This window comes from Lontra canadensis, unplaced genomic scaffold (assembly GCF_010015895.1).
Source record: "Lontra canadensis isolate GAN:19392208 unplaced genomic scaffold, GSC_riverotter_1.0 scaffold35, whole genome shotgun sequence".
Classification (NCBI taxonomy): domain Eukaryota; kingdom Metazoa; phylum Chordata; class Mammalia; order Carnivora; family Mustelidae; genus Lontra; species Lontra canadensis.
Genome location: NW_022631029.1, coordinates 2662423 through 2685847, shown reverse-complemented (window position 1 = coordinate 2685847; position 23425 = coordinate 2662423). Strand labels below are relative to the sequence as shown.

The window sequence follows — 23425 nt, the reverse complement described above, 5'->3', positions numbered from 1 at the left end:
AATGGGGAGATGAACAGATGGATGGGTAGATGGTTGGATGAATAAGTGGATGGATGGGTAGATTGGTGGAAGGATGAATGAGTAGTAAAGGAATGGACAGATGGCTGACTGGATGGAGAGATGGATGGATGGATGGATGGGGAGATGGGTGAGTGGATGAGTAGGTGGATGAACAGATAGATTGGTGGAAGGATGAATGGGTAAATAAAGGAATGGATGGATAGTTGGTTGGATGGAGAAATGGTTGGATGGATAGATGGATAGACAGATGGGTGACTGAATGGATGGGTAGGAAGGTGAATGACTGGGTGAATGAATGGATGAAGGGATGGAGAGATAGACAGATGGAGGCTCAAGGAGAAGCAAGGCTTCAGTTGAGTCACTCAGAAAGTCAGTGGCTTTGGGGGAGCTTGAATCCAGAACTGTCTGTCCCGTACTACCCTCTGGGCTAGGAAGGCCAAAGCAGCCTTTGTCATCCTGCTTCCTTCTGCCAAGGTTTCATACTTCCATGACTTTCATTAGGTTTCCCCAGGAGTTGAATGTGGGTAAAATCAGTGCCGAAGTGATGTGGAACCTGTTTGCCCAGGACATGAAGTATGCCATGGAGGGTGAGTACCCCATCCCCATGTTTGCTATCCTGGCTACAGCAGGTAGCTGTGCCTCAGTAGTATCCCCTGCAAGGCTGTGAGCATCCTGGAACCTCAAGCTTGAGGTTGGACACCTGTGATGGTGAGAGCTGGTGCTGCCAAGACAGAGGGTGGAGACTTTCATTCTCTCCCTACCAGAGCATGACAAGCATCGCCTGTGCAAGAGTGCTGACTACATGAACCTACACTTCAAGGTCAAGTGGCTGTACAATGAGTATGTGGCAGAGCTTCCTGCCTTCAAGGACCGCGTGCCCGAGTACCCTGCGTAAGTCCCTTGCCCAAAGCCAGAACCATAGCACTGACAGCTAGACTGAGGCCCAGAGATGAGGGCTGACCTACTCAGAGTTCTCTGGGCACCAAGGGCATAGTGGGGTATAATCCTGGCATTCTCTATTTTCAGCCATTGGACTATGGGCTCCCATAGCCCAGACAATTAATATGTCTAAATATCAGGAATTGCACTGAGCAGTGCTTTTTCTCATTTATCCTTTGACAATTCTATAAGATGGGGGCATTATAATTTCCATTTTGTGGATGAGAAAATGGAGAGTTTAATGCTGAAGAGCTTGCCCAAGGTAACATTTAATAAGTGATGGGGCCAGGATTTGAACTCTGGTTGTCTGACTCATGAGCTGCGTTGGAGAGCAGGATGGTGGTCACCATTGACCAAGGACCTACTATGTATTGTGTCAATCACTGCTCACAGCAGCACTGTGAGATAGATTCTCCTCTGTTGTACAGGTAAATGGGATCCCAGAGAGGAAATCCAGTTGTCCATGGGTATTGTATCTGAACCATGAATCCTGCGAGTATGAGGCTTGCCGTGACAGTGTCACGAGGTCTATTTCATGGCTGAAGTAACTGAGAGCTGGTGGGGTAGGAAAGAAGGGGGTACCCACCCAAAGGACACAGTGTGAGTTCAAGGGAGAGAAGGACCTGCCTAAGTACCATTCAGAGCTAGGCAAAGCAGATGGTTAGGGGACAAGAGGTGGCAAGACCCCCACCCATGCTCTCTATTCCAGGTGGTTTGAGCCCTTTGTCATACAGTGGTTGGACGAGAATGAGGAGGTGTCCCGGGACTTCCTGCACGGGGCCCTGGAACGAGACAAGAAGGATGGGGTGAGGAGACTGGCCCATGATCAAGCCCCTAAACTGCTCACAGTGGTCTCACTCCCTCTGGGGTCCATTGGGATCCAATATGGGGTCAAAAATTCCCCTTGAGATGAAGCCAGTCTCTGAAAGGTGGCCACCATCTTCGTCTTGTTCATAGTGTTGAAAGTGTTTTGCTCATTCAACAAATGAATGCAAGTTCAAGCTGGGAGCCCCTCCTTCCTCGTCGCCTCTGTGTCTACCTCTTAGTGACCTTTGCACACTATTCGCCTCACCCAGGGCAGTTGGTCTCTGGTTCTCCCCATGGAAAGCAGGAGGGTTAGATGTTGGGGACTGTCTGGTCTGATCCCTCTCTTCCTTCCTGGCTTCTTTCTCACTGCAGTTCCAGCAGACCTCAGAGCATGCCCTATTCTCCTGCTCTGTGGTGGACGTCTTCTCCCAGCTCAACCAGAGCTTTGAGATCATCAAGAAACTCGAGTGCCCTGACCCCCAGATCGTGGGGCACTATATGAGGCGCTTTGCCAAGGTGCGGGAGTGCAGGTGGGGTTAGGGATGGAGTCCAGGTGAGGGATTAGGATAGGGTCAAGGCTGGGGCTGCAGTTGAAACTGGGATTAGGGTCAAGGTACAGGATTGGGGTTAAATTTGGGATTGAGGTCAAAGTTGGGGTTGGTGATATCAGTGGGATTGGGGTTGGGGTTGAGAACAGTGTTGGATTGTGATTGGGGATAGCATTTGGGTTGAGGTTGGGGTTGAGGTCAGGGTTGTGGTTAAAGTTGGAGATGAATTTGGAGCTGGAATCAAGGCTGAAGGTAGGGTTGAGATTGGGGTTGGGTTTAGGGTTACTATTAGTATGAGATTCAGTTTGGCATGGAGGTCTGAGTGAGTGTTGGGATTTATATAGAATTTGGGTGGGCTTTGGGGTGAGTTTGGAAGTTGGGACCATCTTACTGGGGTTGAGGGTTCCAGCTAATTGGCTTGAGGCTGGGTTGCAGTTAAGGACTGCAAGTAGGAATTGGGATTCCATCTGGGGTTCAGTCATGCTTGTGTTTGGAGCTGGGCTCATGTGAATGGTTGGTTGCTCTGTGAAAGAGCTAGGTCTACATAAAATAATCATCTTTACCTGGTGGTATCTCCTGTTGGTTGTGAGGGTCATCCTGGGTGAGTTCACTCATTCAAGGGGTCTATCTTGAGTGCTCGTAGGGATTCAGGTTCATTCCTGATCTCACTAGTGGCTCTTGATGGACCCGCCCAGCCCTAGCCCCTGTTCTTACTCCCTATATTTGTCCTCCCCAGACCATCAGTAATGTGCTCCTCCAGTATGCGGACATCATCTCCAAGGACTTCGCCTCCTACTGCTCCAAGGAGAAGGAGAAAGTGGTGACCTGTGGGGGACCCTATCCTGTCCCCTCCCAGCCCTACTCTGCACCCCCAAGTCTCCATCCTTCCCTGGGCCCTGATACTTATATCTGTCTGTGTCTAACTGTGTGTATTCATGTACCTGACTATGTATATCGGGGGTGATCTGGAGGTGAGGGCATATGCCTTCAGTGTGTCATTGTCTGATTGTTGTGAATGAAGCCTTCAGGGTGTATGGATGTAAGTGCGCAAAGCTTTGAGCCCATGTAGGAGAATGTGGGTATGTGACAGGAACTCCCCTCTTCCTGCTATTCCCAGAAACCCAGCCCACCCTGGAGAAGTTACTTGAGCCCTATTTCCCTCTGCTAATCTCCAAAACCAGCCCTCCACCCCAACATTTCCTGGAATTGGGTCCCAAATGCAGTCTTCCATTTCCCAATGACCCTATGGGGCCCTCCTCTGGACCCAGACCCTGAAAACATCCTGGGGTCTCTGGCAGTGGATGGGGGAGGCTTTGAGGAGGGGTCCTGAGCCCTGACTCCCTGCTATGTTTGCATCCCTAGCCCTGCATCCTCATGAACAATACTCAGCAGCTCCGTGTGCAGCTAGAGAAGATGTTCGAAGCCATGGGAGGGAAGGAGGTGAGGCGAGCCCCATGCAGGGTTGCCACTTTCCCTCCATCCCTGCAGTCCCCTGATGAATTCCATCTCAACACTCCCTCTAATCCAAGCAAGCAGCTCTACCTTCTGTGCCTGTTTCCTCCCTAGTCCCTTGGGATCTCTTTCCCTATGTTGGGTGGGAAAATGCCCCATTTATGTGGATGCTCTGTAAATCTAACCTGATGTCCTTTTTCCCTCCTCAGCTTGATGCTGAGGCCAGTGACATCTTGAAGGAGCTCCAGGTGAAACTCAACAATGTCTTGGATGAGCTCAGCCGGGTCTTTGCTACCAGGTGGGGACACCTCCAGGGCTGGGAGCAGACAGGAGGGGGCAGCCCTGAGACCTGTGAGCTTGGGGCATCCAGAGACTCAGCAGATGCAGTGGTGAGGACTTCAGGCTTGGAGTTAGACAGAGCTGAGTTCAATCCTGGCTTCACCACTTGCTAGCTATGTAGCCTTGGGTGAGTTATTTAACTTCTCTGAGCCTTAGTTTACTCATCCGCGAAGTGGGGATGATGATAATAATAGCATCTGGGTAGGATTGTGCAGTGAAATAAACAGCACAGGTGAATGTCTCAGCTCTGTGCCCAATTCAGCTATTATACACCACTCCCTCCCCTGCTCAGTTATATGTCATGGCTCCTTGATGCTCAGGATAAAACACCAAGGTCCACGGTCAGCTTCTGAAGCCTCCTTTGGCCCTTTCTCTGGGAGGCCTGGAAAGTGTGGTCTGAGTTCCTCCCCTCTGTGCCCCCAGCTTCCAGCCACACATTGAGGAGTGTGTCAAGCAGATGGGCGACATCCTCAGCCAGGTGAAGGGCACGGGCAATGTGCCAGCCAGTGCCTGCAGCAGCGTGGCCCAGGATGCTGACAATGTGCTACAACCCATCATGGACCTGCTGGACAGCAAGTAAGCCAGCCTGGGTAGACTAGGACACCCAGAAGAGGTTAGGGATGGGGCTCTTAGAGACTGGCCTGGAGATGACACTCAGGGCATGTTTACTGGTTAGATGGTTTGGATGGGTGTGTGGGTGGAGGTATGAAGGGATGGAAAGATGGGTGGGTGAATGGTTGGATGGACTGGTGAGTCCTTTTGTATGAGTTAATGGATGGTGGTTGGATGGATAGATGACATGAGAAATAGGTGGGAAGACTGATGGGTAGATTAAAAGATAAATGCTTAGAAGGCTAGATGGAGGATAGATTGATAAAAGGAGGGATGGGTGGACAGATGGATGGGTAGATGAAGTTAGGTAAGTATTTGAATGGATGAATAACTGGATGGATGGATGGATGGATGGATGGATGGATGGATGGATCAACTGAAATACAGATAAGTGGATGGAAATGTAAATGAGAGGATAGATGCATGGGTGAAAGAAAAGAAGGGAGAGAGGGAGGATGGAGGATGGATGGATTGATGGGTAGAAGGATGGTTGGGAAGGAGGAAGCAGGGCAGGGGAAGCGAAAAGATGGAGGGGTCATTAAAGAAAGTTGGGGGAGGGATAGTTTGGTGGATGGGTGGATCATTTGCTGGATGGATCACGGTGGATCCATCAGAGACAGAGACTCTGTCTCTGTCAACCCCCATGCATCCAATCATGAATTCTTTGTTGTTTACCCTCTCAAGTTTGCCCTCTTCCCACCATTCCCTTCCTTTTTGCCTCAACATGGCCTCAGTCCCCTCACAGTCCCTAGTCTCTAGCCTTCCTATTCCAGTTTACCCCTCACTCTGTTCTTTCGAACAGGAAAGTCTGCCTCTGTCTCTCTTGAGCACTCCATGGCTCCCCACTGTCCTCACGCTAAGGCCCAGGCCTTCCTCCCAGGTGCTGAGTCCCCTTCCAGCCTGGCCGCTGCTGACCTGTCCAGCCATCATTTACTTTTAATGTGTGTCACAGATCATAGCCCCAATAAACCATTCTGATCAATGGGGTCTCCTCAGACCCCATTTAGAGGTCCCTGTACAGGCTCTGTACCCTCTTGTGTGTCCATGAAGCATTTTCCTGCCTTGCCCATTTGTTGAGGGAAAGGGAATCTTCAGGTTAGGGCCAGCTGGGCTATCTCTCAGACCTGCCTCTTGCCTCCAGCCTGACTCTCTTTGCCAAAATCTGTGAGAAGACGGTGCTGAAAAGGGTGCTAAAGGAGTTATGGAAACTGGTCATGAACACCATGGAGAAGACCATCGTCCTGCCACCCCTCACTGACCAGACGGTGAGGCCCACAGGGGGCCATAGGGGATTCCTGGGCCACCTCCCCTGTGGGAGCCCAGAGAACTTGATGCCAAAGTCATTGGGGCTCAGAGATCAGTGGGGCCATTCAAAGATCAGAGAGGTCGCATATGGGCCAAAAGTCATCAAAGAATCAAAGAATTCCTTCATGGTTCAGATATGTAAATGTCAAAGAAGTCAAGTAGAGTTAAGAGGTGTCTAAGGGGCATAGAGGTCACATGTGGGTCAAGAGGTCATAGGAAGGTTAGAGATCACCCAGAAAATAAAGAGGTCAGCTTGGGGATCACAGAGGTCATAAGGGTCAGTGGTTTCATCAGAGGGCTCTTAGGGTCTATCAAGAGAAAAGGAGGGGAGATACCATGGTCTTTGAAGATCAGAGACCAATAGAACAGAGGGCTCCTAGAGGTCAGCCAGAGGTCACAGCATCCAAAGTCAGAGAGGTCAAGCAGAGGTCAGCATTCATCCAGGGATCAGGACCATGCCTCTGGAACCCTTTTGGGAAAAGCTCAGAGATCCTGTTCCCCAGGGATCAGCCTTCCAGGTGGGATTGGGTGAACATCTGTGGAGGGGTGTGGCTGCACTTGGGTTCCTCCAGGGAGGTGTGGGGGCCTGAGGACCACAATGGCATACAGGCTGATGGCACGGCAGAGTGAGAAGACATTCCTGGGGATGGAGTGGGGGAGGCTTGGGGAGGGTGGGCACGTGCCAAGAGGCAACCATGGTGGGGGAGGCCTTGGACCTCCGTCACCTGCCGGTCTCCTCTGGGCTGGGCAGGGGCACGGGGTCCCCCCTTCGGTGCCGTCTCCGCCCCCTCCCTGGCCTTCCTGGGAGACTCATGGTGACTTATTCCCCCCTCCCCACCACCCCGCCCCCATCGCGGCTGACAGATGATCGTAAGTAGAGGCCCTTCTGTCCGTCTGTCTGTCCGTCCGCTCTGTGTCTGGACTCGGCCCACCGTGTGGCTGCATCCACCCCCACCCAGTTGCCCCCTCCTCACCCACCGGCCCCCCACCCACTGTCCCACTTCCCGCCTAGATGTGCCTGTGTTTGTCTGGGGCGGGGCATGGGGAGGGGGCGGGGCCTGGTGGGAGGGAGGCCACGCCCACCCACCCCGCCCCATTGTAAGTGCAGAAGAGGTGCTTTCCTGCTCCCAAACCCCAAACCCTGAGCCCAGCACCTTCACATCTGACCTCGTTCTTTAGTTGGAATTCACCTTTACTCCCATGCTCAGACTCCATCAGGATATTGGTCTCTCCCCAAAGCTAGAAGGTTAAAAGTCAACGGAGTTCCTCTGCCTCCCCTCTGGGCTCTGAACTGTTAGCAACCACCCAAAATACAGGCTCTTACCACCCGGGTCCCCCTACTCAGCTTCAGCGCAGACCCCCCACCACCACCCCTGCCTTCCCACTCCCATCACAGGACCACATGAATCCCAGACACACACCCAGGCACCCAGGTGGGAAACAGTATTCGTGACTTTGGTGACAGGCAGACTTGGCGTCAAATCCCAGCCCAGCCACACTCTCTGTGACCTTGGGAAGTCACTTCACCTCCCAATCTCTATTTCCTTGTCTGGAAAAAGGGGTTAACTGCAGTAACTCTCTGAGGGTTGTTGTGAGAACCAAATGGGATGATGCATTAAAGTGCTCATCTTTATGACTACCTGTGGCAGTGTTCACTAAATTAGAGCTAATATTGTTGTTGGTGGTGGAAATATGTAAACACATAGTAGGCAGAGATCAATAAAACCACTTCAGAGTCCCCCTTTGTGGACAAGACAGGCTATTATAAGATTTCACCTGTCAAAGTTCGTAAGTGCTCATCTCTCCTTGGTAGCCGCAGTCTGCATCTTTGGCTGTAACCACTTGGTGGCAGCATACCCAACAACAGACATTGTGTTTGTGGGCAAGAAGCTAAAGGGATTCCACATTTATTGGTGATGCTTTGTATGCTAGATCTCATAGTTGCTCTTATAGCCCACCTTCAAGACAACCCTTTAAGTGAAGTGGATATTATTATTATTATTCCCATTTTGCAGATGAGGAAAACTGATGCTCAGAGAGGAGGAGTCACTTGCTCAAGGCCACATAGTAAACACATGACAGAGTCAGGTTTCAAATTCAGGTTTGTCTGAATTTGGAGCCTGTTTGATCTCCTGTTGACCCAAGAAACAAGATCCTCGTATATACAGTAAATGTAAATGGGTTATATTTTGGCAATGACTTCTCTTCTTTCTCTCTGGCTATGTATTTCTATTTCTCCTCTCTCTTTTTTCTATCTCTCTGACTCTCTTATAGCTTTTTAGGAGATGGTCATTAAGGTATGCACACATTCTCCCATGCAACCCAGCAATCAACCCCCCTGTGCAGTATAGATGCCCCTTACCTCCTGTCCCCATGAGTACATGTGTGATCACCCTGGGTTCCCACCCCACATGGCTTGCCAGGTTGATCACCCTGTGACATTGTCTCTGCAGGGCACCCTCTTGAGAAAACATGGCAAGGGATTAGAAAAGGTAATGAGGGCCTCATCTGTGTTGAGGTCCTGAGCTCTGGTGTCTGGTGCATGTGTGTGTTCATGTGCATGGGTAGGAAGGTCAGCTGGGGATCATAGGTAAAGGCAGGTGTCCTAACAAGTCCTACAAAGCCAGAAGTCAGAATGAGTTGATTCTCCAGGGACAGGGCTTGGAGTGTGTGTGCACGTGTGAGCAAACGTGTGCAAACAGTTCCCACCCTCTCATAACAAAACCCAAAGCACTTATCTCAGCCCTGGGCTCAGCTGAATTCTGTGGCTTTGAGAAGGGCCCAGACACTGGACCACTGCCCTGGACTGAGATATGTGTTGTTTTTCATGTAGATTTTGGTGTTGTTTTTATTGTTCTAATGGGTGTTTGTTGTAAGGAGATGGAAGCTGTGGCAATACATGAACAGTTGCCCTTGCTGTGCATTCATGCAGGAACTATCATATCTGTGAGCACACAAGTGGAGTCTCTGCTTCATGAACATGGGTTGTAGGGCTTCCCTACTCACTCATCCAGCCCTTTGGGGGTGGGGGGACATTCACTGTTCCAGGCACCATATACATGTAAGTGCATCCATGTGGGGGTGAGTGTGTGAGTTTATGTGTGTGATTGTGCACACATGTGCAAATGTTTGGGAGTGCATATGTATATTTTAGTGTGTGAGTTCTTCTGTGTGTACGTGTGCTGATCCAGGTGTGTATAAACTTTCTGCACTTGTGTGGATATACTTGGGTGTGTGTCTCTACATTGAGGGAACTTGTGACACCTATAAGTACATTTCTTTTAGAGTCAGGCCTGCTGGGGAAAAGTCTTGGGGGTTGGGAGAGGAGAGAAACCCAAGCTTTTTCTCTTTTCTCCCCCTCCCCAAGGCACCCCATTCCTAAACAGGCTGTCCCCAGGTGATGGGCTGGTTGTAGCCTCCTGGCAGTCTGGTGTCTGGCCAGAGCCCCAGTGGGAGACAAGGGAAGATGCCTAGCTGGGGAGGGGGCCCAGTGTTAGACTCAGGACCTGGGGGGCAGCTTGTGGGCTGGGGAGCGGGACTGTGCTTTGAGGGGGCAGGGAAGCCCCAGTGAGCATCCTCCCAACAGCCACCCAAACTCTGACCTCCACCTGATTCTCTCCACAGGGCAGGGTGAAATTGCCAAGCCACTCAGATGTAAGACCAGCCTCTCACTGTCTGTCTGGCTCCCACCCCCAACCCCCTTCCCACCCCATGCCTCCTTCCACCTCTGTGGTCTGTGCCGTCCGGGGGCGCACTGTGAACCCGTCTGTGGTCTCTTCTTCCTTTGTTTGTCTGGTTTGCTTGTGAGGGTTGGTGGGTGGGAGGGAGGCAGGAGGGGAGGAGGGGTGGCAGGGGAAACCAAGGACCAGACAGCTGGGCTCTTAGGTAGCTATGCCTCAGGACAGCCTCAGGGAATCACAGACATGGAATCAAAAGAGTAGCAACAGCCAGGATGATGGTAAGGATATTAGTAGCAGCAGGATAACAAGCTCCCACTGGCCAGCTGGTAGACTGTCAATGTGATTCCAAGCATCCCAGCTGTGAATGGCCCTCCTCCCTGCCTAGTCCCCAGACCACCCCAGGGCCCAGTAAATGCAGGACCTCACTGATACTTAGGCCTACCCTAGCCCCTAAGCTAATATAGGTGCCCCTGTTAACTAGGGAAGGAAACAGACCCAGAAAAGTCCAAGGACATGCCTCAGGTCACCTAGCAAAGTGATTGAGGGGGGCAGGACTCATGGCTTCCAGGCCAACCATTGCTCCCAGCACAGCTCATGACCTTGAAACCAGATGATAATAACAGTGAACATTGAACAAATACACATTTAGCTCCAGCTAAACCATGAAGTGGATATGATTTTCCCCAACTAGATAGGAAAGCTGAGGTTCAAAGAGTTAAGTGACTTGCCCAGGGCCACACAGCAGAGCTGGGATTTGAACCCAGGCCCACTTGGCTCATTGGAGCCATAACTAGGATGCCATCTTGCTGGTGTCTGTTTTGGGTAGGGTGGGGGATGGGTACTGAGGTGTGTGTTGGTGGGGAGGATTCTTCCTTTTACAGGGTCAGACTAACAGCCACCCAGATGACTGGGGAAATTCTCCCACAGTGGCATTGGGCCCCAGGAGTTTTGGTGGTGGGGTCAACAGAGACCATCCCATAGTTTTCTTAAAACCCCCTGACTTTGGGTTGGCAAACCTGTCCCAAACTGACAAACGTCATCCAGACCTCCCCACACCCATGGCTCCTCACTGCCCACTCTTTTTCTTCTCTGTCCCATAAACCTGGGGTCCTGGTGGAGGTGAGAGGGTGGGTAGTGTGCCCACACTGGGATTTGCAGGGACAAAGTCATCACCTCCTCCTCAGCACTTCCTGAAGGGGAGCTCCAGACCTCTGTCCCTGGGACACAACCATTGCCTTGCCCAGAGCCTCTGGACAAGAACCAAGATGGTGTCCAAGGCTAAGGTGTCAGTAGGGCTGTGGGGATTGGTCTGGAGGACCCCCACCCTCACTTTGGCTGTGACTGTTGTTACCTGCAGGGAACCCAGATGATCTTCAACGCAGCCAAAGAGCTGGGTCAGCTGTCTAAACTCAAGGTGAGGCCAAGGGTGGAAGATTGGGGTGGGGAATATTCCTAGGGGAAAGGTCGCAGAATGGTGACATGTTCAAGGGACAGAAACCCTATTCAGACCAATTTAAGCCCGATTTATTTGCTCCAGTGTGTTGGAAAGATCTGCAAAGCTCAGCCTCAGATACAGTTTGATCAAGGGTACAAATAATTTATTCAACAAATATTGAGCCCCTGCCACATGCCTGTCATGTGTTAGGTACCAGGGACACAATGATGAAAAGACAGACCCACTACCGAACGTGTCAGAGTTTTACAGGGATGAGGCCCATAGCCAGGCAGATCCCTAAGGTGGGGCCTGTCTTCCTACCTGGGCCCTCTCTCCATCCATCCAGGACCACATGGTACGAGAAGAAGCCAAGAGCTTGACCCCGAAGCAGTGTGCAGTAGTTGAACTGGCCCTGGACACCATCAAGGTGAGAGGTCCCACCCTTGTCCCATCCCAGGTGGAGCAGGCAAAAGGTTTGACTGGTGTAGGCATGGACCTAGGCTTGAACCCACCTTACTTCAGCCAATTTAGAAATACTCCCTGATGACTCCCTGATGCTTCTGTCAGTTCCAGGCTGGCTGATGGCAGGGCCCTGAGGAGCCCTGGGTTCAGGGGGCCAGCCAGACACAGACAGCCCCAGCTCTGTGGGGCCAGGGTAAGGTAGAAGGAAGGATGGGAGCTGGGAGAGCCCAGGGAGGGAGAAGAGATGGCTTTCAGAAAGAAGGCATGTGGGAGGTGGGTCTTGAGGAATGCATAGGAGTTTGCAAGGCAAAGCAAACAAAGCATTCTAGGCAGAGGACCAGCCCATGCAAGAACTCAGTGAAAGGCACCATGGTGTCCATGAAATGAGAACTACTCTGAAGGGAATTTTTGCTGAAATAATTATAGTGAAACAGGAGGGTGGTCAAGGAAAGTTCCTTGAGATCTTAACCAAGGGAGGAAAAGGAACCAGCTATGGCAAAATAAGGTGCTTGAAGTTGTTTAGGGGGTGGGGGCATCCCACCAGGGAGCATAGTAGTGCAAAGACCCTGAGGCAGGTACGTTATAGGGAATACCTTTAGAGAAAAGGCTGGGAGGTTGCAGGGTTGGGGCCACAAAGGGCTTGAGGAGAGGCGAGAAGCATGGGTATTATTTTGAACGGGCTGGAAGCCCACCATCGCCTTTGGGGCAGGGTTGGAGGTGGAGGAGTAGCAGAGAATGGCTGGGGTGTTCTGAAGGACACCTCTCCCAGCCCATCACCACTGAAGGGCAGCGGGGTTGGGGAGGGGTTATTGGGGCTGCCTAACTAGTGTCACCTCTCCCCACCTTGTCCTCCACAGCAATATTTCCACGCGGGTGGTGTGGGCCTCAAGAAGACCTTCCTGGAGAAGAGCCCAGACCTGCAGTCCCTGCGCTACGCCCTGTCCCTTTACACCCAGGCCACGGACCTGCTCATCAAGACCTTCGTGCAGACACAAGCGGCCCAGGGTAAGCGTCGGCCTGCCAGCCTGCGGCAACCCAGCCCCTGGCCAGCGAGGCTGCCACTGATTCACCTCCTCTGTGACATGGGCCGGGGCAATTGACAGCTCCCGGGAGCGCCTGAGCTGCGTGATGGCACGCGGCCAATGAGCGAAAGACCACTCGTGGGGGCGGGACCTATGACATCATTGGGCCAGTAGGTGATTGGCATCTCCTGGGAGAAATCTGTGACACCGTGGGGTCGGGAGGTGACTGAAAGCTGTGGGGCGGGACTTCTTTGAAGCAGGACCAGGGAGTGATTGACAGCTCCTAGGGACGGGACTTTGAAGTACTGGATTCAGGGAGTGGTTGACATCTTGGGGGCGGGGTATATGACGTCATGCAGCAAAGGAATGATTGACAGCCCCGGGAATGGGAGGGATCCCGACCTGGAGGCGTGGACCGAAAGGGAGTTTCCATTTCTCAAATTCTGTCTTTCTGTGTCTCTTCTCTTGCCTCTGTCTCCTGTCCCTCTCTGAGTTTCCACACAGCAGCTGGGGCTGGGGAGAGCAGGACTCCAGGGTCCTCGTTCCCCTCCGTGAGGACCCCATACAAAACTGGTCCTAAGACAAGGGAAAGAAGTTTGGCCTTGACCCAGCAGTGGGGTGGGAGGGAGAGCTGCCATCAAACAGAAGCTGGGGGCAGGGGAGCGACCTCCTCCCCCCACAGACAGACCAGGGCCTAGGGCCCTCCCTGAGCGTTGGGCCTCCAGTCCAAGCTGCTGCTTTTAGTGTCCCCGGTGTCCCCCCGGAGCGGGAGGCTGTCTGTCCGTCCGTCTGCAGCTGACGTTTCTCTCTCTCTTGTTTCTCCTCCCTCTCACTCGCTGCCCCCTCTCCGCGCCTCCCCTGCTCCCCGCCACGCACACTCACCCTCCATCCTCGCCTCTCGCTCGCTCGTCTCTCCCCCCACCCCTCCCTTCCCTCCTTTCTCCACCTTCCCCTGTGATTAGTCCATGGTGGAAAAGGGACTAGGTTTACCCTTAGTGAAGACATTTATCCTGAGAAGGGTACGTGCCTCCGCTGCCCGCCCGCCCGCCCGCGCCCGGTGCCCGGTGCCTGCGCCCCTCCCGGCCCCGGCTAGTAAAAGGCCCGTCCTTCCGCCTCCCCGGCCTGCGGGCCCAGGCCAGACAGGCTGTGGGGGCCTAGGTGGATGAGGGGGAAGGACAGCTTGCTGGTTCCACGTGGGGAAGGAGAAGCGATCCGAGTCGGAACCCGCTTCTTCCTGGGTGCATCTTAAGCCAGATCCCGGGTCCCCTGGACAGCACCTGCACGGTTAAGAGTGGACCCAGATCCCAGTTGGCTCCGATCCCAGCTCCGCCACTCTGGTGGCTGGGCGTCTGCAGATTATCTCACCTCCCTGAGTCTCAGCTTTCCCATCTGTAAAACTGGAACAGTCAAGGGCCTTAATTCATAAGATTATTTTTAGGATTAGATGAATTAAATTTGGAGCAGTTCTTGACCTGTAATACATGTAGTAGCTCCCAGGAAGTGTATTGTTGTTGTTGTTGTTGTTAACTATTATTATTACTGATGTCATTCTTCCAAGCATAGAAAACTATCAATTTTCAGGCTCTAACTCTGAGCCAGCATTTGTGCCAAGAAGCATTTCTCAGGGATTTTTGAAAAGATTTCTCCCAATTGCCCCACAGGGCGGTGCATTGTTCCACAGATGAGGAAGCTGAGTCTCAAAGGAGATTAAGCCACTTGCCCAAGGAACCTTCCCCTACAGGGGGGCCAGAGACTCGGGGAGGGGTGGGATTGGGGTAAGTACAGAGAGGCCCAGGAAAGACCCTTCCCCTTGGAGCCAGCAAACCACGGGATGGGGGCGCCCAGCATTGCCCTCCTCCCCCTTCTTACTAGCTTTGGCCATGGTCTGACCCCTCACCCCACCCACCACTGTCCAACTCCCCCCCTGGCACCCTCAGTCTGGCCCGGATTGAGCTTGCTGAAGCATCAGCCTTGGGGTGGGGGGAGGTGAGGCTGAGCATGTGACTGGTTGGGGGGAGGGGAGATCCAGAGCCTGAGATGACAAGGAAGGTGGCCTGGGGTGGGCAGCGAGGTTGGGGGGAGGTGCACGCCCCACTAGTGGGGTGATGGGGGTCTCCAGACCTCTCTGTCCACTGAGCCTCAGTCACTTCCCACCCAGTGCCAGGTAACCCGGATTAACCTTGAACACCCACCCCTGACTCCCCCTCTTCCTCCCTTCCATGCATGGGGTGCTCAAGGTATGGGAGCTTCCTGAGGGGCAGGGAAGAAACCCGGGGGTGCTGGCGGTCACAGGTCCCCAGGCCCCACAGGATGCCCTTTCCAGAGCCACAGAGAGAGAGACAGGGACAAAGCTTTTAAGCTGCCCCATTCAGTGACCCCATCAGAACCCATCAATCAGGGCATTGTGGTGGCCACAAACAGAAGCACACCTTACCCAGACCCAAGCAGACAAGGGAATTTGTGTAACTGAAAGATTAAGGGCTGTGTTGACATCAATAATAGCTGGATCCAGAGTTTCTGACAATGTCATTGGTTACTGGTCTCTGTTGAGACATCTGTGATGTAGGCTTTTCCCTCATTGGGCAGACAGCCTTGCCAGCTTAGCACCAGACTCTTTCCTCAGAGTTACAGCTAAAGTCCCAGGGCTAACTCTGATTTGCCTGGCGTGGGTCACATGACCATTCCTGAGCCAATCTCTGCAATTAAGGGCAGGGAATGCTCTGATTGGGCAGCCATGGTTCATTTCGTGCAAGATGGAGCCACGAGATCTGAGGTGGGCTTGGAGGCCATTTCTCAATGGAAACTTGAGATTCTCTGTTGAAACAGGAATAGCATTGGGGCAGGGAAAATAAAGATAACCCTACAAGCTGTCACTTCAGAAGAAGTGAGGACTCTGGATGAGGTTATCACCAGCGTTTTGGAGAAACAGTGAGGAAGCCTGTGTGGCTTCCTCAGAGCAGAGTGAGGGTGAGAGTGGACAGAGGTGAGGCAGGAGAAGTAATAGTGAAGACACTTCAAGAAGGACATTGCAAAAGGACTTTGATTATTTCAGAGGGAGATGGAAACCATGGAAGTGTTTGGAGTAGCGGAGGGAAGTGTGCTCACCTAATAGGATTACTCTAGCTGGTGTATGAAGAGAAGCTGAGAGGAGGATTCAGGAGACAGGGTGGGGGCTACTGCACTAGTCCAGGCATGTGATGATGGGGGATGGAACATGATGGAACCAAGGAGGCGGGCCAGATTCTGAATGTATTTTGAAGATAGAATCAGTAGGATTTTCTAGTGTGTGAGTACTTCGAGAGGGAATGAAGACAAAGAAGGGAGTCCCAACAGTTTGACCATTGAAAGAGAAGGAGGCAGTGACAAAAGAGTGAGAAGCAGCAGCTAGTCCATAGGAAGAGAACCTAAAGAGTGTGGCATTGGTGCAACCAAAAGGAGAAAATGAGACCCAGGAAGCCAGGGTGTGTACAGTGGTGTGTAAGATGAAGACTAAGTTTTGACAACGTGGCAGTCAGTGGAATGAGAAAAATCAAGGGCAGATGCATTAAGCTCAGAGAAGTTAAGAGATCTACCTGAGATCATGCAGCAAGGTAGTGAAAGGCCTGAACCCAGCATTCTTGGCTTCCTAAGGTCACTCGCCATCACAGCCCCACCCTCAGTGCCACCCTGTCATGGCTGATGACCTGGTGCCGCCAGCACATGGTAGATGGGAAGTGGTCCAGGTCCCTTAGAGTGGGTGGGAAGAATGGAGCTCATGCCAAGCATCCTCCCCTACCCCGCCCAGGCTCGGGTGTGGAAGACCCTGTGGGTGAAGTTTCAGTCCACGTTGAGCTCTTCACTCATCCAGGAACTGGGGAACACAAGGTCACTGTGAAAGGTGAGTAGTCTGAGTTGGGAGAGGGAGTGCCTTTGCCAGGACTCACTAGGTCCTATGACAGAAACCAAACTCAAACTAGCTTAAGCAAGAAAAACATTTTTCATTTAAAAAGTCTCATAAAACTAAACATTCCAGAAATAATTCACCCTCAGGCATCGTTGGATCCAGGGACTCAGTGTTATGGGACTTAATTCCACCTTCTCCATCTCTCAGCTCTGCCTTCCTTTTGTTGGCTTTTTTTTTTTTTTAATTACAACACAGATTGAACTGTTTTAACCAAGGCCTAAAATGACAGTGGCTTAAACAAGATAGAATGAAATTTTCTCTGAGGTAACCAAGGACAATCAGCCCAGAGCTGACATTGGAGGCTTCACAGATTTGGGCACCCCTGCCATCTTTTGTTGCACTTTCTTTCTTTCCTTTTTTTTTTTTTAATATTTTATTTATTTATTTGAGAGAGAGAGAGATCACAAGTAGGCAAAGAGGCAGGCAGAATGAGAGGGAGGAAGCAGGCTCCCAGCCGAGCAGAAAGCCTGATGCAGGGCTCAATCCCAGGACCCTGAGATCATGAGCTGAGCCAAAGGCAGAGGCATAACCCACTGAGCCACCCAGGCACCCCTTTTGTTGCACTTTCATCCCTAATAGGGTACCTTTCCTCCTCTATAGGGTACCAAAGAATTCAGTACCCAGCAGCATCCCAGCCTGCAGCTAAAAGAAGGAGAAAGTTTAAGCCACAACCTGAAATTTGTCCACATCACTTCCTTTCACTAAAGTTTCATTGGCTGGAACTTAGTCATAAAGCGACACTTCACTATAGAAATGTTCTAGGAAATGTATTCTTTCAGACAGGCTTTGAAAACCACAGCTGTGTAGTAGGGGACCTGACAGCCTTATTCTCTATTTCCCATAACAGTCGTGGCTGCCAATGACCTCAAGTGGCAGACTTCTGGCATTTTCCGGCCATTCATTGAGGTCAACATCATCGGGCCCCAGCTCAGCGACAAGAAACGCAAGTTTGCAACCAAATCCAAGAACAACAGCTGGGCCCCCAAGTACAACGAGAGCTTCCAGTTGTGAGTCTAAGAATGGTTTGGGGAACATGGGCAGGGGACATCTGCTAGGTGAACCTAAAGGTCTACTAGAAGAGGGATGTCTGGTGGGCCGGTGATTCCTTGGCACAGGGATGAGAGGGGTCACATCCTAGGAGAGGGAACTGGAAGGAAGGCACCTTAGTGCATGAGTGACATTGGTGAGGGGATGGGTGTAACCACTCTGGGAGACAAGCAGTTCCCAGGGGAGGCCATGAATGTAATATAACATGTTGATGAAGGCTTGTGAAGAAAAGGGGAAATCTGGGAAGAGGGGACATGTTGGGCAGGGCCATTTCCGGGGCTGTAGACTCAGGTCTAGTAAGGGCCATGAGGGGCCATGATGGGGCAAGGAATGTGTGGGTGAGGGTCTCAGGGGCAGGGGGCAGGTCTCCTGGAGTGAGCAGTGTGCCTTGTGAAGGCTGTCATGGCAGGGCTGGAGGAGTCACAAGTAGGGACAGGAGCCGAGTGTGGTCCAGGGATGCGTGTCAAGTGAATGAGGGTGGGGTTCTATCCAGATGGGGCATCAGGGGTCCAGAGGGGCAGATGATCTGGGGAGCTCAAATAAGTCTGATCAGGGTATTGCTTGTGGTGGGCACATATTTAGGTTAGGTGCAAATCTCATGTTAGGGGGTGTTCTTGAGGGACAGAAGTGCAGAGGGGTAAGGGGGGAGGACAAGAATAGGGCACTTGGTCAAAGGACTTTGGAGTGGTAGGATACCTGAAGAAATAAATGCTTGGGAGCAGGGGCTTGGTCTAGTGGGGGCAGAGGTTTCCTGCGGCAGGCGGTAGTGCTTGAGGGCTGGGAAATACAGTGGAGGAGTGTGTTTCTGGGAAGTACAGTGAAGGAGGGTATTTCTGGGGAGCATTGTAGGCATGGCCCATCAAGGGCAGGTCCCCTGGGGGCAGAATCCCAGCCTTAGGGGCCTAGCTTGGGGGTTGGGGAGGCAAGCTGGAGTGTGTTGGGGGGTCACTCATGGTGAGGCATGAGAGCAGGTCGTGTGGAGAGAGGCTTAGGGGTAAGAAGGAATAGCTAGGGAATATGGGGGAAGGGACACTCAAGGAGAGAACTTGGATTCAGGTGAGAGCCCGGTAAAGGGACTTCTGGGTGTGATATCTGGGACAAGATGGTGGGAACAGCAGCTCAGCTGGCCAAAGGTGTGGACGCAGATATCACGGGGTGGAAGCATGGTCTAACCAGGGAGTCTCGGGGAACCATCACCTGGGTGGGGATGTGGTTTGGCCCGGGGCTGGGAGTGGGATGGTTGGGGGCGTTGTCGGTTAGAGGTGGGGTGGGGGGAGAAGGGAGGAAGGAGAGACAGGACAGCGATTACTGAGGAACAGGGGTGTGGGTAAGGAAATGTGGGCGTGTCCCCGTTCTGGTGGCCTGGGGGCGTGGCCCGGCGCGGAGGCGGGGTCAGCCGTAGGGGCGTGGGAGTCCGGCAGGTGGGGCTGTCCTTACGCCCAGCCCCCTCTCCCCCACCCCTTCACCCCTCTCCGCCCCCCAGCACGCTGAGCGCGGACGTGGGCCCGGAGTGCTACGAGCTGCAGGTGTGCGTCAAGGACTACTGCTTCGCGCGCGAGGACCGCACGGTGGGGCTGGCCGTACTGCAGCTGCGAGAGCTGGCCCAGCGCGGGAGTGCCGCCTGCTGGTTGCCACTGGGCCGCCGCATCCATATGGACGACACGGGCCTCACGGTGCTGCGCATCCTGTCACAGCGCAGCAATGACGAAGTCGCCAAGGAGTTCGTCAAGCTCAAGTCGGACACGCGCTCCGCCGAGGAGGGCGGTGCCGCGCCTGCGCCCTAGTGCGGGGCACGCGGGCGGGCAGCACTGCGCCTGCGCACGGGGCGGGGCGGCGTCTGCGCGCTGGGACCTCCCGGAGGGCGAGTCTTCGGGCTCTGTGCAGAGGGCTGGCTGCGCCTGCGCCTTTGACTTAGCGCGCCCCTCTAGGGAATTATGAACGGATGACGCCCCGCCCCCTCAAGAGGCCACGCCCTAGGGCGCTATGAAGGAAGAAGCCACATCCCCTACTAGAAGCCAAGTCCCCAGCGCCTAGGGGACCTTTGGAGCTGGGATGGGAGGAAGTCCCGCCCCCTATGGAGGAGGCCAGATCCTGGGGCTCTGGTACGGGGAGGCCCTGCCTCCTGTACCCTGGAAAAGCCATAAGATGGGTCCCCAAGCCGTGGGGCCCAAGACCAATTGCCAAGTATGGAACTCTCAGCTCCCTCAAGGGGCGGGCCCTGGGCGAGGGGCAGGGCTTCCTGGAGCGCCCCCTGGGGTGGCCTAGGGGTTGGAGGCACTAGGATGCTCGTTGGAGGGCCCAGGTTGGACCAGAGTGTCTTTTCGTTTTGTGCAAAAAATACACGGGGAAGGAGGGGAGAATGGGATTTCAAAAGCACATGCGCCCTCGGGCGCCCAAACCCTGGGGGCCGAGTGGACGGCTCTGAAGCACCCGCGCTGCCCCCACTTCCCTGTGGGGGTTTGCCTCTCCTTTTCCCCCAACATACCCCATTCTCATATCATAGAGTTCAACCCACCCATTTAAGAGATGGCAAAACTGAGGCCTAGAGAGCTGCTTGAGACTTTGCTGAAGATCCCAGTGCCATGAGACTTTGCTGAAGATCCCAGTGCCACACCCTCTCCCTACTACTCCCTTTGGCCTGTGTGCCCCATCTAAGGGTGGGCTGACATCGGATGACCCGACACAGCTCCCCATTGCTGCTAACCCCCTTCAGGGGACCTCCCCCAATCCTTACAAGGGATGGGGGTTCTGGGCCAAGCCCCCCACTGCCCCCCTCCCATGTCTGGCTGCCCAGCAAAACCCCTGCCCTTGACCCTTTCCACTGGGACCCTATGGGGAGATTCTGTGAGAACTCTAGATCTCCCACCAAAAAAAGAGAGGATTTCGGATTCCCTGGACCCAGGCATCCCCTGAACCCCTTTTTCCTCTCCCAGAATTCTCCAGGCAGGCAAGAAAGAGACCAGGAACTCTAGGGGTGTGTGTGTGTGAGTGTGTGTGTGTGTGTGTGTGTGTGTGTAAATATATAAACTACTTGGAGCTTAGTCTCCAAAATCTTATTCATTCATTCAAACATCGTGCCGCAGGATACCTCCAGGTGGGACCTCTACCCGCCTAAAGCTTTTCCTCCAGGAGACAATAGTGGGGCAATCTGGCCAGAGTCAAGTTTCCCCATTGTAGTTCATAAAGGCAGAACGTTTTGGGAAAGTTTGTCCTGGCCTGTCTTTGCCCGCAATCTGCTTTTCCATGTTGGATGGGTGCTTGTGTGCCATTTGTTTTTTTTTTTTCTGCCAGACTGACAAGTACAAGATTCTCTTGTACTAGGAAAAAATTAAAACAGGGGCAAGGTGAGGAGTAGCTGGTCTCCTGGAGTGATGGGGCCTGTGTCAGACAGCAAAGTGAGGGAGGGCTTTCTGAGGAGGTGAAAAAAGAGAAGGAACCACCCACTAGAGAGACAAAGCTCCAGGTGGAGGGAACAGTAGGTGCAAAGGCTGAGGTGGGCAGGCTTGAAGCACAGCGAGGTCAATGTGGCTGATGAGGGGGACAACAAAGAGGAGGTGTTGATGTCCAGGAACCCTGTGGAGATGTCAGACCAGGCAGGGCCTTGTGTGCTGCCCTGGGGAGGTTTTTTTTATTTTATGCTAAGAGACTTGGGGAGCCCCAGGAGATTTAAAAGCTCAGGAGAGTCTGGAAGTCAGATTTCAAAAGCTCCCTCTGGCCCCCCCATGGAGAATGGAGCAGTTTGGGGAAGAGGCAAAGTGCTTTGGGAACACTGAAACTAATACCTGAGAAGGTTTCTGAAGGATACATTAAAAAGAAAAACCAAACTCACCCCTTAGATGAACCCCAGTCCACTAGGTACAGTTGTCCACATTGTGCACTGCCCAAGGGTTTGGCATTTCTAAGGAGGCCATGTGCAAACCTTAGGCATTGAGAGTTGTATGTTTATATTGACGATTTCCTGGTATGTGAATAAGTCTGGAAGAAATGGCACTACTTTCTCAGAGAAGTTACCTGGAGGTGTTCTATGTCCCCTGATTTTAGTCAGAGTCAGGTGCCAGAAGGTTCTGAATCAGAGGTTAAGATGCCAGTTTTCCCACAGGATGGTGGGGGAGGGGGCTGGGGCCAGGGGCAGGTGGGGGTTGGCAAGGAGGGAGCTTAGAATATACTGCATGGACTGAGAGGCAGATTTTAAATTCAGACCACCTTCAGGGGTAGGTGGGAGTGAGGTGGATAGATGATTCAGGTTGAGAACACCAGCAACACCCCTAAGGGGTGGTAATATGACCTGGGGTGAACCCAGAAATATTTATGGATGACCAGCAGGAAAAGGGGGAGCTGAGCTTCTGCCTGAGAGAGCCAACTTATTTCCAAGAGTCCTTGGGAGTCTTTGGTCAAGGCCTGCCCATGTGTGTGAATGACTGAGTGAGTGTGTGTGTGTGTCTGTAAACTTCCCCAGCACCGCCCAGACACATGGAGGGAGCTTTAGGTAGTATTTGTTGAACGACTTTTTCTGACTCCCAGGCTAGAACTGTTTTGGAAATTTACTCCCTCTTCTTTCCCCCAGAGAACTCCTATTTATCCCTCAAAACCCATCACAAATATCCTCTCCTATAGAAAACCCTCCCTGCTCCTCCTCAGAACTTCCCCCAGCTGCTGTCCCTGATGCCAGGGGGTGGGAGTTGTCTGTGACATGCTCTATTTACCCCAACTAGGGTCTGAGGCCTCTGGATAGGTCCAAATTCGCCAAGTACAGACTGGGCACAGGGGGATGACAGGGAGGGTATGACTAGCAGAATTATGTCTTGGGGTGGGGGGTTCACATGCATGTCTATCCATGTCTGTCCATACCTACCTTCCCCTCCCATGTAGACCTGGACACACACAACGTGCTCCAGCAACACTGCTGCTGAGTCACACGACACAGAGTGGAGAGAGGGCGAGAGCAGACAAGGAGGAGACAGGAAAGGAGTCTCAGGGCCTGGAAGCCTTTGGAACTAGAAAGTTCCTGTATTGGAACAAGCATCAGAGAGAAGCAGGGTTTCCCCAAGGCCATTCACCACCTCACCTGGGGTGCCCGAAGTTCTGAGCCCTGGTGGGGCCTCAGGGTTGTATCGGACCTCATTTCATGCCAGGAACATGCCCTAGACTTTCACGGGTCTGGGAAAGGATAAAGTAGGGTTGGCCCTTTGTCGGGGAGGGGGGCTGTGACATTGAGGGGCATTTTGGACAGAGCTGATCACTTCTTCCTGTGCCTCCACCCCCCCAAAAGGGACAGTGTCCCAGAGTAAGGACACAATGAGGGAAGAGGGAAGGATAGAGAGAAAGAGAAGGGGAGAAATCAAGAGGGCGAGATCATGCCCAAGAAGATCTTGAGGGTCTCTGGGCGGTGTGTGTGGGGGGGGACACAGAGCAATCTTGAGATGGGGAGAAAAGTAGGGGATCTAGAAGGAAGAGGAACCCACTGTTCTCTTTGGCTCTCACTAGCCCATCCTGGAAGGATTTATGTGAAACGAGCAGGTGCCTGGCTTTGACCCGCAATCCTTCTCAGGCCCCAGAGCCTGAAACCTCACCGTGCCCCCATCAGAGATGCAAAAAACTTAACACCCAACTAGAAATCTTTGGGACCTCAGAGACCTTGCTGTCCCCCACACCCTGTGCTGTTCATTTTGTAGATGGGGACACCGAGGGACGGGGCAGAGCAGGGACAGCCCAGAGTCGCCCCTAAAACTCTGCTGCCCCAGTGGAGCGGGAGGGGAGCTCACTGGGGGGTCGTTTGGATCACGACACCATCTGCCCCCTGAACATCCTTTCCT

The 23425-nt window shown here is 52.9% G+C and overlaps 1 protein-coding gene across 5 annotated transcripts in view; it reads left to right on the top strand.

Annotated features, from left to right (window-relative positions):
* The window catches only part of UNC13A (unc-13 homolog A), a 59771-nt gene extending 38428 nt beyond the window's left edge, over nt 1-21343 (top strand). For 2 of the 5 annotated variants that reach the window (XM_032867622.1, XM_032867620.1), the window contains 19 exons: nt 523-608; nt 786-912; nt 1670-1766; nt 2140-2283; nt 3052-3135; nt 3678-3755; nt 3977-4065; nt 4530-4682; nt 5860-5983; nt 6888-6893; nt 8477-8515; nt 9648-9677; nt 11061-11117; nt 11485-11565; nt 12458-12605; nt 13585-13641; nt 16407-16499; nt 17413-17572; nt 19096-21343. In XM_032867622.1, the coding sequence (XP_032723513.1) occupies nt 523-608; nt 786-912; nt 1670-1766; nt 2140-2283; nt 3052-3135; nt 3678-3755; nt 3977-4065; nt 4530-4682; nt 5860-5983; nt 6888-6893; nt 8477-8515; nt 9648-9677; nt 11061-11117; nt 11485-11565; nt 12458-12605; nt 13585-13641; nt 16407-16499; nt 17413-17572; nt 19096-19396 (1954 nt within the window). In that variant the 3' untranslated portion in view covers nt 19397-21343. The remainder of the gene's footprint in view (nt 1-522; nt 609-785; nt 913-1669; nt 1767-2139; nt 2284-3051; nt 3136-3677; nt 3756-3976; nt 4066-4529; nt 4683-5859; nt 5984-6887; nt 6894-8476; nt 8516-9647; nt 9678-11060; nt 11118-11484; nt 11566-12457; nt 12606-13584; nt 13642-16406; nt 16500-17412; nt 17573-19095) is intronic. The other 3 variants (XM_032867621.1, XM_032867623.1, XM_032867624.1) reach the window with 3 other exon arrangements.
* Nucleotides 21344-23425: the final 2082 nt, after the last annotated feature.